Below are 15,887 nucleotides of genomic sequence, written 5' to 3'. Positions count from 1 at the left end.
TGGGCAGGGCTTAATCAATAGAAGAGGAAGAACATACGTTTTTGCTTTACTCCATTTCTTTGCATATGGGTGCTGTGAAGAAGATAAGTTTGTATTTTGGGTAGAAGACCACACTTGCTTTTCTAATCGCCTGCTTTGCAGTATATTGTGTCTCTGACAATACAAGTGCTATATAATTTTTAAGGGTTCATGGTCTCTTACAGTTTTGAGGGGCAGGACACTGGTGTTCATTTAAAAAACGAGGAACAGGTTGCAGAGAGACCTTGCATGCTTTTTATTTAGCCCAACAGGACTCCATGTCCCTGATTACTCCTGAATTGCAGTTTGCTACTAAGACTCCAGATTGATTATTTAGTGGATTGTATCTATTGGGTTAAAAGCGAATGATTTCATTTGGTAAAGTATATTCAAAGAGTAGCCACATTTGCTTTAGCAAGTAAAGCAAACTGTCGTAAAATTTAAAATGGATTCTCAGCTTGCCTCTTTCAAGATTTAGCACGCCATCTGCAACTACTGACACATTACACATGCAGAATCTTGCAAAAACAGGGGAAGACCTTAGAAAATGGAGTTTATCCCATGCTAAAATTACTGAAAAAAAGGGCAGGAAATTGTTTAAGATTATTTATCACCTTTTGACAATATATACTACTTTTTTTATAGGTAATTTACTAGATGGAAACCCTCTTCTAGTCACTGTCTTGTTTCTAGTGGAATCTTAGTGAGAATGAGAGTAGCACACCTCCTAGATCATTCTCAAAGCATCACCAACTACATACCAATTTACTAAATCGTAATATATAATGCAAAGTAGGATAGTTAAAGTGAAGGTAGGCAATCTGTGTGGCACAGGTTTCTGTATAACTAAGATGCCCCTCATGGACTTCTAGTTCTACAGGAGCTTAACACAGTTTACCTAGCCCCACCTTCGAAAAACAGTACTCACCTTGAACTGCCTGGCCTGATGCTGCCTATGAGTCTCCTCCACTTGTTTAAATTTGGATTCCAAGCCTTTCATTTGATTCTCCATCCTCTCTACATATTGCAGGTCCCTTTGGGTCCGCCTGTCCAGAACTTCTATTGACTGGGACATATTTTGCACCTGAAATTAGAATAAAACAAAAACGGATGTACAATGCAACCGGGTTTATTATTTGAAAATTATATTGAGTTCCTCATGGTATTTTCCATCTAGAGCCAAAACAGAACATTTAAAACCTGGTCTATACTTGCACTACATGTTCCCTATTATATACTATTTTCTTGCCTGATCAGCATCCCTAACCATTGGTAATTTTCCTTGAGCTTGTATTATCCTTCTCATGCAGTGATATTTAGACCAGTAATTTGAAATTTAAAAGGTCTGACATGGACCCAAGGTTAAAGGCCACATTTTTCTGATCATAATCCACCACCACCCCATATTTAAAGTGATAAAGTGTAAGAGCCGGTTCACACTGGGGCGACTTGTCAGGCAACCTGGTCGCCTGACAAGTCGCCGTGGGTCGCCTGCCATAGATTAGCACAGGACCCGTTCTAATAGGAGCGACACAAGTCGCTCCGACTTAGAAAAAGGGTCCTGTACTACTTTGGGGTGACCTGGAGCGACCTGCATTGACTTCAATGATATGAAGTCCGTGCATGTCGCTCCGAGGTCGCGGTGCGCGCTGTGGACCGCGAATTCCCAGGTCGCCCCGGCAAGTCGGGTCGCCCCGATGTGAACCGGCTCTGTGTCATTATTTTTATTTTCTTTACTAAATAACAGATTTATACTTATCTGCTCTGTGCAAAGGAATGTCACAAAGCAGTCCCAAACCTCCTCTTCTCGGGACCCCCGCAGGCTCTCCTGGTTCCTCCTCTCTGGTAAGTGCCCCCGTAGAAAGCCACTTTCTATGGGGCACTCGTGCGGGCTTGCTCCCAGCAGAACTCTGCTTTGCCTCCCATTCCCTCGTCACTGGCATTAACAGCCAAAGGCTCCTGCTGCCTCAGCAAAGCCTGTGAGAACAGGAAATGGGGGAAGAGAAGGGCTGCAGATGGCACCGTACTGGATTGAATGAGGGCTCAGGTAAGTAAAATGGAGGGGGCTATGAGGCAATACTGATGCCTAAACATTTTTTTAACATTAATGCAAGGAATGCATGTTTAGGCTTTATAGCCACTTTAATTTTGAAATAACAAAGACCTGTATCTGCATCTCTAAAAATTTTGACTGCTACTCTATTATTTTAGAATAGCTTTATTTTGTGTCTGCCACTTTTTGTTTTTTGCTTTCATTTTTAAGTTTAGTCAGGCAAGTGACTGCACAGCTTATGTGCTTTAAAGCGCATTTGGACTTTCAATTAAACTAGGTAATTACATCCCTGGTGCATCAAAACAAAAAGTTTGCCAAGTCATATAGTTTTTCTTTAAAAGTCAGCCTGAACAGAAATAGCATGTTGCTCTCTTTAGGAAAGCCATGATCGCTTTGCAGAGGTTAAACACCCCCTGCTGAGTTAGAGCCTGAGTTCTCCATTCAGCAGAGATCTCTAGCTTTGCTAATTACAGAGCTAGAGCTCTAACTCAGCCTGAGGCTGTTGGATCTCTGTAATGAGACCACTACATTCTCACAGAAAGCAAGGGTCCTTGTCTTTTGCATGCTGACAGGGGACAGGCTTTCCTACTACAGGCTGTGACTGCTTTAAAAAGAAAATAAACTGAAAGATTTTCAACACTTTTTGTTTTGGTGGATGGAGGTTGAATAACTTCCGCCTCATAACTTTGGAAAGCTACTAAAGCATACAGCATCAGACAGTGTGTCATAGATTTGTAGTTCTTCAGTTGGTGTCAAACCTTCATTAAATGTCTTGGCAGAATATGTCACGCAAGGCCTAGGCAGGCTTTGCCTCCAGCTAGTAAGCTGCTACAAACCCCATCACATTCAGCTGATGGTACATGCTGGACTTTGTAGTGCTTTACATTTAGAGATCATATGTTATTGATGGCTTGCCTTAAACCCTATAACATTTCCGTGCTAAGTAGAACTGCTTGTCTGCATACCCAGCAGAAATCTAGATGTAAGGCGTTGCCATGGACTGTTGCACAGCTATGTGCTCAAATGCCTGCAGAGTATAGACGGAGAGAGGCCTTTAAAGCCTATAATGGGTAATTCATGAGTCTGACCCTGACTTTATAGGCTGACACATGATCACAATACAAATTTTGTATAAGCCCCACTATAGGTTTTATGCACCTCTGTTGGGAACCCATATCAGTCAGATTTGGATATCCTTTCAAAGGTCAGCGGAGTTTCAAATTGAGCAACTTTCTGCAGTATCTAGCAACACAATTTTTGTAAGGACTAATTTGTCACTGACTTGACTGAGCTCTACTATTTTTTTTTAAAAGTCAATCTGCAGTTAGGGCAGGGGAGGAAGTTGTGATAACCAAATACTCCTGATGACCAATTTCCCAAGGTATCTATCTAGAGATAGCACATTGAAACGCTTTCATTACATAATCATAGTAGAATCTGCAGAAATCTAAACAAATGCATCTAAGCTTTGGCAGGAGTTACACTAAACACTTATGGCTTACATACTTACATGGCTTACATACTTACATTGCATCTGAAGATAAACCTTTTTTAGATTTTGAGGCATTTAGGTCCTTACACACTATAAGTTTGCAGATAATAACAAAGACACAGATGCTGATTTTTTTAGATGTTTCCTTAATCTAAATTGTGAGTTTAATAAAACCCCCTTGATGCATTTCTTCTTCAACAACACCCCAGCAAGTAAGCAAAGAGGTCACATGTTATGCTCACCTTTTCTAAGAGCTGCCTGAGCTGCTTTGTCCTGGCATCCCGAGAGCACATTGTCTGCTGCGGTGCCACGACTGTACATATACATCGGCCCTCGCTGTCCTGGGCAGAGCTATACACCTGCCAACTTTCTTCTGGGTTGGTTGGCAAGACCTAAAAAATTAGGAGAGGACAAAAATGTCTTAAATGTGAACAGCCAACGAATGTAAAGTACATCTCAGAAGACAGAAGTAAAGAATAAAGCAAACCTAAAAGTAAATAGAGGGAAGAAAATGATGAAAAGCAAAGAAAAGACTTCCACATTATATTTGTGACAGACTCGTCACCCATTGTAAAGAAATTAGAGCATGAAAGACTTGCTTCACAGTTCTGAGTGTTGCAAGGATCAGCTTCAAAGTCAGTATCACCTCTTTTCAATGGACAATGCCGTAACAGGACTCAGTTTCTTAAATGCAAAATAAAACATTCATTTTCAAGGCTGTTGATTTTATGTGAACACATGGCAATGGCAAGGAACAATTATATAGGTAAGTGTGGAAAAATGGTATATAGCTAAATGCGAAAATGTGGCTAATAATAGGTTTCATATCTGTTATCTATAAAAATATTTCAGATATCAGCTTGGTACTGATTTCTTACAAAATTAAGCATGGAATATATTTGCATTCTACTTTCTACCACAGACTAAAGGCTTCTTGTTTTACCGCTTCCTAAGTCGAACTGTGATCTCGTTACACAGCATTCACCCACATAGTCGGCTCATATTGTAATTACACAGAGGACACAGAATAAAAGAGAACTCTATCTAATCTCACTGGCTGGGAGCCAAATTGCCTGCTGTCCTGGCATGCATCAAAACGGCAAGAAGATCGGAAATTGAACAGACTCTAAGGCGCTTTTACACTTTCAAGATGTTACTAGGGTACAGTGTAGGGATGCTGTAGTTATTTCTGAACAGAGATGAGCTTTCTGCTGGGCTTAGGTGAATATGGCTGTGAAGGGTACATTGCTGATCTAGGTATACCAATGCGATGAGTGTATGATATTTGTAAGGCCTGCCAGCTTTGTGTAGAGTTGTGTGATTTGTGGCTCACGAGTGCCACTTACATGCTGACAAAGTGATGTGGAACGAGACCGTAACTACTGCAATAATTGTTCATATAGATGCATATAATTGAACTATACACATTCTGAAACCAGATTTGTATCCACTGCACAAAACAGGAGTGGCTCAAATACTAAAGATGAATTAGATTCTGGAAATTATAAGGATTTTAGGGAAAAATTAAACTCCAAATTGTAGATATGCCCTCAATTCTACGGTCGATCCTTATGTCCACAATATTCCCTATTCTAAAAATTCTTGGAATTATCACAATTCAAGGCAAGAATTTTAAAATTGACAAGAATTCTAGGCATGACCTTGATTCTGTGAGTCATATAATAACCCTGATTCTAGTTTTAGAAATGTGGATTTGCTCTTCATTGTTTGAATGACCTGAATACCACGGATGACCTCAATTCTGGGGGAAATTTGAATTCTATAGATAACTTTCATTGCAGAATGTTATCCAAATTTGACGGACCAAACATGCTGAGGAGATCTAGGGGGTCGAATTTATACATGATCCAAATTCTGGGATGACCCAAATCCTGGGGAAAACTAGGTGAGTTAGAAACAAAATACAAAGTAATCAGGTCTATTTTCTTCTTTCTTTGATCCTCACAGGAATACATACGCACAGGGGTATAAAAATCCACTGTTTTATCTTTGCATTTCATAAACTGAACAAACCCTTCTATATGACAAGGCAGTGTGTTAAAAGCAAATACTGCGAAAAGGATGAATTAGGAGAGACTGAGATTTTTATTTTCAGACGCCTTCAACCCAGACTCTCTCCCCTTGCTCATGCTGACACTTGTCTCTCCACTATGATGATGAGAATTGCAGAAAGGCTTCTAATGTCTTTCCTGTGGCCAAATAACCATTTAACAAAGGATCCTACCAGCTTCGCATCCACAGAGGTTGGCGAGCAGTGACTGCATTCATGATCCCAGTACACTGGGAGGAGAGAGTCAACTTCTCCAGTGATTACCATAAAGAGGATATCCATATATCCTCCCTTTTATTGTTTTGCAACAACAGACTAATATACTGTTTAAGCTTTCATTTTAACTCACTAAGTGTTCGGGGAAGCAGGATGTGCTGATACCTTGCACTCATGGGTTAACATAATCTCACATTTGCACCCTCCCCCAAACATTCTGGCATAAAATGCCAACTGGTGCCAGGCATTTCATTCTCTCCTAACTCACCCCAATGCTTCTGTCCAAGGTGCCTGGATTGGCCGCTGTTAGCTTGGTGGTGTTTAAGCCAACCAAGGATGGCAAGGTCTGCGACATCCAGTTGGTAATCATCGCCATGGTGCTCAGGACAACCCCAATCTTGAGTAAAGGCACAGACATCTCTGCTCCGGTCTCCTTCGCCAACAAACCTTCATTCTGTAGTAGCCGGGGAAGTTGACTTTGACTTCAGAGAGCATGCAGGCATTACTGGAGCCTCCCAATCCTCCAGCACGGCAAGTCGCCTCCGAGACATCTTTGCCTGCGGATCAAGCTCTGCCTCGATGTATCTCGCACAAAATAAATTCTTGCAGAATAGGGAAGAAAAATGTGAGAAAACCAGTGAGTGTGAGATGAGTAGAATTTTTCTCTCTCTCTCTCTCTCTCTTGGTGGGTGCTGAGCCTTGGCCAGAATCCTTTTTACGAAATGCTGGTCCTCCTCCGGAAGAGAGAGGTTATTTTAAGAGCGTATCCCTGCTGCTGCTGCTGGCTGCCAGTCTCCAGATCCCTACCAAGCTGTGCAATTGACATGCAACTAACTGATCAGAGGAAGGATGGGGATGGATTAGTGCTGGGAGGAGGGGCTGCAGGTTTGGTGTAAGAAAACGCAAGCTGATGTCACGTTAGATTTTTTTTTTCCACTCTCATCCCTCTGTCCCCCTCCCTGATCCAGCCCCCCCTTTCCCCACTTGTTATCTAGCCTGGCTAGGATGAGAGCATTTTAGGAAAGAGGTATAGCCAGGTGAAAATGCTGCCTAGTGCAAAAATCACACTCATTAAAGGCACCCAGCACTTAATTGCATTGTATAGTTGCCTCCTGCTCAGATTTCACCTAAATCCTGAGAGGATATCCCTTTCCCTCCTCCACCGCTGTCACTGTATGTCCCTTGCTTACAATGCCACTGCAGAATAAAGAGGTGACCTACTAAGAAATTATAGTCTATGCTCGCTGCTCTCTCAACACACGATCTTGCTGCTCAATATATTTACCACTGCTTTTTTTTTATACAATAGCCGAGTTTTACAAGCTTTTCCAGTCAGCAAATAAATAAACATCAGGTGTTGAGATCAGTGTGTAAATATAGAAATAGTATATTGCATGCTGTGACATGCTCTATAGATTATCTCTCTCAAATACGATCTTATTTATCTACATTGCTCCCTCCATCTCTTAATTCCCCCCCCCCCCCGCCTTTTACACACACACACACCATCCTCGTCCCTCCTCTCCTTTTGTCTTTTCTCCCTCCCTTCTCCTCTCCATCCTTCACCCCTGTCTATCTTCCCCTCTACATTGCTCCCCTATTTCCTTTTCCAAGTCCCCTTCTCTCTCTCTCGGTTTACTCTTTCTTTATTTCTTTGTCTGTCTCTCTCCTTTTTTCACCCCTATTTCCTTTACCCCTGTTTTGCTTCTCCTCTTCATCCCCCTTGTTTTCCTGTCTCTACGCCCTTGTTCTTTCTCCCTGATCATCTACTCTCTCACCCCCTTTTTATTTTATCTCCTTTTTTACTTTTTCACTACCTTTTCTCTTATTTCATGCTCCTTTCTTTCTCTCTCTCTCTCTCTCTCTCTCTCTCTCTCTCTCTCTCTCTTCTTTCTCTCTCTCTTCTTTCTCCTTCCTATCTCTCTCTTCTTTCTCCTTCCTACCTGGTTTGATCTTCTTTCTCTCTCCTTTTCATTGTTTGTCCCTCCCCCCTTTTTTTCTTCTTTCTCAGCCCTTCCTTCCTTTCTCTTTTTTTTTCTCTCTCACCCCCCCCCCCCCCCACACACACACACACACACACACACACACACACACTTTTAAAATATGCACAATATATTTTAATATGTTCCAACATATATTTTAATCCAGTAAAAAGATGCATGGTAAATGAATGCATGTAATGTAATCACTATTGCTCAGGGAGGTAAACGGAGGAAAGCATATTTTTCCCTATGATTGATAAACCGTGAAAAACAGAGTTGATCGGCTTTTATCTGCCATTCAGCAGCCATAAAATGGCTCACTTAGTGGTTTCAGCGATGATGGAGTTAATTTCTGGCAGTGATCGATGTAAAGTGCAGCCAGTAAGTGGCCCTGGGGGAACACATGAGGATTCAGTGAGGATGCTGCACTTCCTGGCAGAATAGACCATCACAGGGCAGGTATGAGCACCATTAACATAATGTATGTAAATGATTCCGCCTTGTGAAATTGCTGACACAGGTAAGAGCCCCTCTGGCACAAGCAGAGCGAGCTGCCAATGATTGGAAAATTGACTATGATATATTATGTAATTGATAAGCTCTTGTTTAGTTCTTCTCTTTATTTTCTAAATTAATGAACACAATCTTGCCATTACACAACAGAAATGCGAAGTGTGGTGTGGTAGCGCCATCTGCTGAAGCTTTCTCTAACTGCACTTCCATTATTAGTTCAAGAGGTCAGTTTTCTCCACTGCACCAATTAAAAGATGTACATCATGCCTTTAATTAAGGGGTGCAGGATGTGGGAGATTATGCACATTTAGATCCCAGGCTACTTCCATTTCTGTGGCATTATTTTAATACTCTTAGGGCCAATTACAGTGGTTTCAAGAGACATGGGCAACTGGCCAATTATAGCTATATCAGGAGACATAGGAAGTATGAAGCCACAGTAGAGTGTCATTCAATCTGACTGTATGTTTCCTTTCCTTTGTACTTATCAGAACATAGAACAGGCCATTAGTGAAGACATTCAAGATAATTACTTTTTTGCTGCAATGACTAGCAAAGCAAATCTTGGGTTTCTTTTTCCCATGGACATGCAATAGTAGAAAGCAGCAGAAATGGACAGGTCTACTGATTCTGCTTCAATTCACCTCTTGTCGTTTTATCATAAAATAATCCTATCGCACTAAGGAGGCAGAAATAAAGGAAATGCAGTACAGTAAGTAAGCAGGTCTTTATAGCTGCCTAAATCCCACCCAATCCCCCAGCTCCTTAACCCTTTCCTGCCCTTTCTGCTTACAGTACAGCCTCTCCTTTCCATTCTAAATTGTTCCATTCTATCAATGCTGAGTTAATGCAGTTCAGTGGGACACGTCGTGTTTTTTTATTAAGAAAATCACAGTATTTTAAAAGAGAAATGTGCCAAAAGTTTTTTTTTTTTTTTTTTTTAGCCATAGTTACATGGTAGCGAAGGTTGAATAAAGACAATAGTCCATCCAGTTCAACCTGTGTGGGTGCGTGTATGTATGTTGTGTTTACTAAGATACACGTCAAAGAGCCTTTTGAAAATATCAATACTCTGACACCACCAATTGTGGAAGAGAGTTTCACATCCTTATCGCCGACAGTGAAAAAACCCCTACGCAGTTTAAAGTTAAACCACTTCTCCTCCAATCTCATTGTGTGTTCGCTTACACTTCTGAGACTGAATTATTTTTTTTCCTATGCTGGGATTACCATTGAAGTATTTGTATGTCGCTATCTCATCTCCTCTCAAGCATCTCTTCTCCAGGGAGAATAAATGTAGTACTTGTAGTCGTTCCTCGTGATTGAAGTCCCTCAGTCCCCTTACTGGACGGACCACTCCAGATGCGGCCGAACCAGAGTTTCTCTGGAGAAAATTCCCTTTTTTCCATGCTAATATTCTAGCTAGCTGCAGCTTGACATTGCATGCTATTGCTCAGTCTGTCTTCTACCAAGACCCCCAAATCATTCTCCATCCTTGATTCCCCCAGAGGTTCTTCTCCCAGTAAGAAGTTTGCATTTATGTTTTTTTTTTTTTTAGAGCAATATTGCATTTATGTTTTTAGCCCTCAAGTGCATTACTTTACATTTCTTAACATTAAGTCCCGGTTCACATTTGAGCTATGCGGGAACGCAGCGAATATACAGCATGTTCCCGCATCGCATCCGCACCCCTGGCAGTTCACACTGCCATATGCGATACACAGGGTGTCAATTAAAAGTTAACTACACCCCCAGTTGAGATCGCATATCGCAGTGCAATCTGCAAAGTTAACAACACCCCCAGTTGAGATCGCATATCGCAGTGCGATCTGTAGTTCGCACAGAATCGGATCGCACTAGTGTGAACCACCATGCGATCCGATTCTGCTGCGGGTTAAAAAAAAGGGTCATGTGCGTGTTTAGTGCGATTGCGGTGCGAATTCAGCCATACAAACTGTATGGCTGAAATTTGCACCGCACAGAGATCGCATGTAATTTAGGAGCAGTGCGCCCCGAATTCCATGCGATCTATGTGATCGCACTAATGTGAACCGGCACTAAACCTCATTTTCCATATAGTTGCCCACTCCGTTATTTTATTCAGGTCTTCCTGTAAAAATTTCTATATCCTGAAATGTGACGTTATTGCCCTGCTTATTTTTTTGCTGTACGCAAAAACTGAGATTGAGCTATTTATAACAACCTCTATATTATTTATGAATACATTAAACAGAATTGGTCCCAAGACAGAGCCTTGAGGTACCCCACTTACCACTCCAGAGCAGTCTGAGTACACGTTATTTATCATCACCCTTTGGACACGCCCCTGTACCCAGTTTTCTACCCAAGAACAAACCCTGTGGGTCACAGAAGTGCCCTTACTAGTGCTCTCCTGTGACCCAGAATCAGCAGACAGTCAGCTGACATCAGAGCCCCTTGAGACTCTGGAGGGATCCCAACAATAATGTTGAGATCCACCGAGATGCCCCACAGGCAGCTGGGTTAGGCTGGCCATACACTATACAATTTTCTTGTTCAACTTTCCTTTAGATTTACCAAAACCATGTAATATAGGGTCAAACCTAAACACTTTCAATTTGTATGCAATCAGGCAGGCCCTTGCACCACATAGTTAAAGGTTAATCTAAAGGAAATTGAATAAGAAAATTGTATAGTGTATGGCCAGCCTTAGCCTCTCAGCATGCTGCTGAACGCCTGAGCCAGCCGCTCTTACTCGGCACTCCAGTGAGCGTTGGAGAGGCAGAGCACAGAGCATTGACTGGCAGTCACTGCGCTCTGCTCAGAGCAGATCCAAGAATTGAGCGATCAGCGGTCATGTGATCGCTCAGTTCTCTGGCTTTCACTTGACTGATCCTCCAGCAGTTATGTAGGTTTATTTTTATATATTCCCACAGAAAAAAAATCGCTCGTCTAAGGGCAACCTTTTGTAGAGCTTTAAAGGGAACTTCTAAAAATATAGGCCTATACCAGAACCTTTTAAATCTGGGGGGCTCTCCTTAGATATAAAGAAAACAAAAGTGAATTTGCTGCTTCTGATACAGATGATTCTGTGCAAGGGTACAGTGATTTAACATTTTAATAATTTTACATTGTCGTTTACATATTTGGATTTATTGTAAGTGAACAAATGACAGTTATGGATATTTTTGCAGTTGTGTTGTTCGACTACAATTTCCTGTCATTGGCTGTTGTTTTCAATAGTGTGTGCGTACATCAGCAGATGCTGCTACTGTGACTTCATTGGGTTCAATGATCACTTGCATTGGTGACATCTCTACAAAAAGTTGATTGCAGCAAATGAGCTTTCAGCATAAAGATTGTCTCTTTAACCAATATCTCCTATTTCTGCTGCTCACCAGAGATTGTTCACCTCTTTAATCCAGAAAATCTTCTGAAAACTAGGATCAATTATAGTGGTAGACAAATTTCAGTCTAAATGCTTCAAGAAATATTGAGGAAAGCTAGTCTGTGCATACTGCCTTTCTTTTGCTGACCATGCACAAAACAATCATGAATTGACAAAAAAAAGATAACTTTTTAGATAATAAAGTAAGTGCTTCAATTGCTAAACAGTCGCTCTAAGGCCTCATGCACACTGTTGCTGTTAAGCTCATGTTTTTTGTGAGTTAAGGCAGTTTTTTTTTTTTCTGCCCTTAAACTCCCCTCTATTTTATCCTATGTGCCATGCACACATGGGTGTTTTTGGCAGTTTCGTAGCAGGGGAGTTTAAGGCATGTTTTCTGAACGCCCTAAAATCGCATTCAGGAGAGGCAAATTTGACCACAAAAAACCCTGAACGCTGTTAAACGCTCCTAAACACTGGGCGCATTCAGCACTTCCGCGTTTATTTATTTCAATGGCCAAAATAAATATAATTGTGGCAATGAAAATAAATAACTCCAAACCTGTTCAAATTGGCTAAACTCACCTAAATTGTTTTGAAAAATGCAGCTTAAGTGAGTTTAGAACGCTGTTTTTTTAAACCGCATTGACCAGAAACCAGTGTGCATGAGGCCTACTAGAAAAACGATTGGTCTTGGAGGTATTAGTTTAGGAATTTTGAACAGTTTTACAAAACATACTTTTCCTGTACCTGGGAGCATCCTCTCTAAATTTTCTGTCATCATCACACATAGTGAGCGAAAATATTTTTTGGGTAGGAAAAACAAGCTAATAGACTTTTCATATAAAAGATTTTTCCTAAACTGAATAAGTATTACCAAAGGGCCCATTTTCACTTGGACTGCATGTTTTCGTGCATTAAGGCAGGCTGTGTTAAGACACCTCATTCACTTATGCTCGATCATGAATGGTAATATGCAGTGTGCATTGTACCACATGTTAATAACATGCATTTTATTGCATTACACAAGTGTGCAGCCAGCATAGTCTTAAGCTGGATACACACTATTCAACTTTTGTTGGTAGACTTCCATTAGATTAAGCCCCGTACACACATACCGAATGTCGGCCGAACGATCGGCCGTCTTTTGTCCGGTGCTGTCCTGTCGGCTGAAAAGTGCTAAAGACTGCACACTAATTTTGTCGGCCAACAACAGCCGACTGCAGAAGTGATGTCATGTGATGGTTAACTTTCCGTGTGTTTTTTTCTTTTCTGAGCATGCCCAGTCTTGCTAATCTGCTGTTTGTCGGCCGAATTCTGTACTGACTGGCGAACAATCGGCCGTTCTGGTGACGGCCAACAAATATTTTAAAGTCTGCACGACCGATTCTGTTCGGCCGAAAATGCGCTGACGGCTGTCGGAAGCATCATACTAACAAGCCTACAATCGGCCGATCGGTCGGCGGCCGAATATTTACGGCCGACAATCGGTACGTGTGTACGGGGCTTTACCTTCAACTATGTAGTGCAAGGGCCTGCCTGATTGCATACCAATTGAAAGTGTTTAGGTCTGACCTCATATTATATGGTTTTGGTAAATCTAAAGGAAAAAAAATCTAAAGAAAATTGTATAGTGTGTATCCAGCTTTACAGTCTGATTCTACTTTTGTCTTTGGATGAACCAACACAAACGTAGTTTAAGGGATTATCCTAACCAGCCTTTTTCAACCAGGGTGTCCAAGCAAAATGCCTATAAATTGCCCAAAAACTGTATACAAGCCAGCAGGTGGACTTTGTGCCTTTTTAGTTACACAAAGCTACAAGTTTTCATTGTGCACCACTACAATCTTCCAGCCGCCAGCCTCCTAACAACCAATGACATCATCAGTTTATAAGGGGGATGTTAGGCACTTCCACAGCATCCTTATTTGCCCTTCCCCTGTCCCTATCTGTCAGCACCAGTGTTACATTACCCAAGCGAGGGAGAGAAACTGAGGGAGAAGAGAAAAACTGAAATACTAGTCAGCACCAGTGTGCAAAGGTGTATTTGCTTTGGAAGAATAAATATGTTGTGTTTCTTATGTGTTTGGATGTTGAGTTATGTAAAACTGTTTAGTTTTTTTACATTTTAGAATGGTAGGTCTTGAAAGTGTGCATAATTTCAGGGCCGGGTCACATATGTGCGGCCGAAGGCTTGTGCCTGGGGTCCAGTGCGTTCTGTTCACCAGTTCAGATGCGATTTAGGTTCAAACTTTTCCCTAAATTCACACCTGAACTGGACCCAAACACACACACAGGATCCTTTTTTAATCCGCTCCATGGCCACCCCTGACCTGTGTGGACAAGCTCCATTAAGAGCTGGTCACACTCTCATGTCATGCGAATTGGATGCAGGGAAACACGCATCCAATTCGCATGTGTGAACCCAGCCTTAAGGGTGCCTTGACTGAAAAAAGGTTGAAAAACTGGTCTGGATTACCGCTGCAGCTTGATTTACTAAGAGAGACTGCCAGGGTCACCACACAGCTACTAACGTGAAAGAGCAGCCAAATAAGTTTTTGTATTGCCTTTTCCAGTAAAACAAATGAATTAATATGTAACTGGTAAAATTACAGAACTACATGGCCAAATGATAGAACCGCACACAGTAAAGGGCATTTGTCCATTGGCATTATACTCCGAAGCACAATGTGCTTTTCAGAATTTGACTTTTAGTTGATCACTGAGTTGCTGTTGTATTCACATTGACTTGTACGAGAAAAAAAAGCAGTTCAAATGTTCAACAATTGTACTTTGGTGAATAGTTGTGTGCAACTTAAGGCCTGTACACATGTAGCGATTGTCGGCCGTAAATATTCGGCCGCCGAACGATCGGCGGCTTGTTAGTATGATGCTTCCGACAACCAACTTTTCGGCCGAACAGAATTGGGTGTGCAGGCTATAAAATTTTTGTTGGCCGTCACCAGAACGGCCGATTGTTCGCCAGTCAGTACAGAATTCGGCCGACTAACAGCAGATTAGCAAGACTGGGCATGCTCTGAGAAAAAAAAATACACGGAAAGTTACCCATCACATGACATCACTTCTGCAGTCGGCTGTTGTTGGCCGACAAAATTCGTGTGCAGTCTAGAGCACATTTCAGCCGACAGGACAGCACAGGACAAAAGACGGCCGATCGTTCGTCCGACATTCGGTACGTGTGTACGGGGCTTTACTCTAAAAGCCATCCTTCCAGCATTGGTTTTATGTAAATGTGATAGGAAGATTTACTTAACTTGGAGCAATCAGAATCTGGTGCAGCTGTGCACAGCAGTCAATCAGCTTCTAACTTCAGTTGGTTCAGTTAAACTTTGACAATAAAACCTGGAAGCTGATTGGTTTCTTTACAGAGCTGTACCAGATTTTGTGTGCCCCCCCCTTTTTTGGTAATCCTCCCCAAGGCGTAGTACTGCATTGCCCCTGCGATCAGTAACGCAGTGCAGAGAACAGATCTAATTCACAAACTATATTATTATTATTATTGGTTGGGATTTTTATAGTAGCAGCAATTTGTGCAGAGTTTTACTAAATAAATATAAAACAAAATCATAATAATACAATTCCAGACAAAGGAGTTAGGGCCTTGCTCATGAGAGCTTACAACAGGGGTGCTCAAACTTTTGAAGAGCGAGGACCACTTAACCAGTTCCCATCCGCGCTACAGCCTATATACGGCTGCAGCGCGGACTCGAATTTTCGGGAGGCCGTTTAAAAACGGCCTCCCAGTGACACGCCCCCCGCGCGCTCCCGCGAGCGCGCAGCGGGGAGAATCTGTGTCGGCCGTGTCCCTTGGACACAGCCGATCACAGATCGTGGTGAATGGCCAATCACAGCGGCCATTCACCACGTGATCGGATCATCCAATGAGAGATGATCTCATATGTAAACATATGAGATCATCTCTCATCGCCGGCGCTCCTTCCTCACACGGAGCCTGCAGTGTGAGGAAGGAGGGAGAGCTGCACAGCGCCAGGGACAAAGAGACATGTAATCAGGGCACTGATTACCAGTGCCCTGATTACTAAAAGGTAAAAAACATACACAGTGCCCCCCCATCAGTGCCCACAGTGCCCTCCATCAGTGTCCCCCATCAATGCCCACAATCAGTGCCCATAGTGCTGCCAGTCAGTGCCCATCAG

At 42.1% G+C, this 15,887-nt stretch overlaps 1 protein-coding gene across 2 annotated transcripts in view; it reads right to left on the bottom strand.

The window, feature by feature from the left end:
- Window positions 1-15,887, bottom strand: part of OLFM1 (olfactomedin 1) — a 122,034-nt gene that overhangs the window by 68,562 nt on the left and 37,585 nt on the right. Inside the window, exons 1-3 of one of the 2 annotated variants that reach the window (XM_082264398.1) lie at window positions 6,119-6,718; window positions 3,806-3,955; window positions 947-1,102 (exon numbers count right to left, since the gene is read on the bottom strand). In XM_082264398.1, the coding sequence (XP_082120524.1) occupies window positions 947-1,102; window positions 3,806-3,955; window positions 6,119-6,268 (456 nt within the window). In that variant the 5' untranslated portion in view covers window positions 6,269-6,718. Of the gene's footprint in view, window positions 1-946; window positions 1,103-3,805; window positions 3,956-6,118; window positions 6,719-15,887 lie in introns of those variants that run through there. The other variant, XM_082264399.1, reaches the window with a different exon arrangement.

The sequence above is a fragment of the Pelophylax lessonae genome, assembly GCF_965119305.1.
Source record: "Pelophylax lessonae genome assembly, chromosome: 7".
NCBI classification, from domain to species: domain Eukaryota; kingdom Metazoa; phylum Chordata; class Amphibia; order Anura; family Ranidae; genus Pelophylax; species Pelophylax lessonae.
This window is presented reverse-complemented; position numbering and strand designations above follow the sequence as displayed.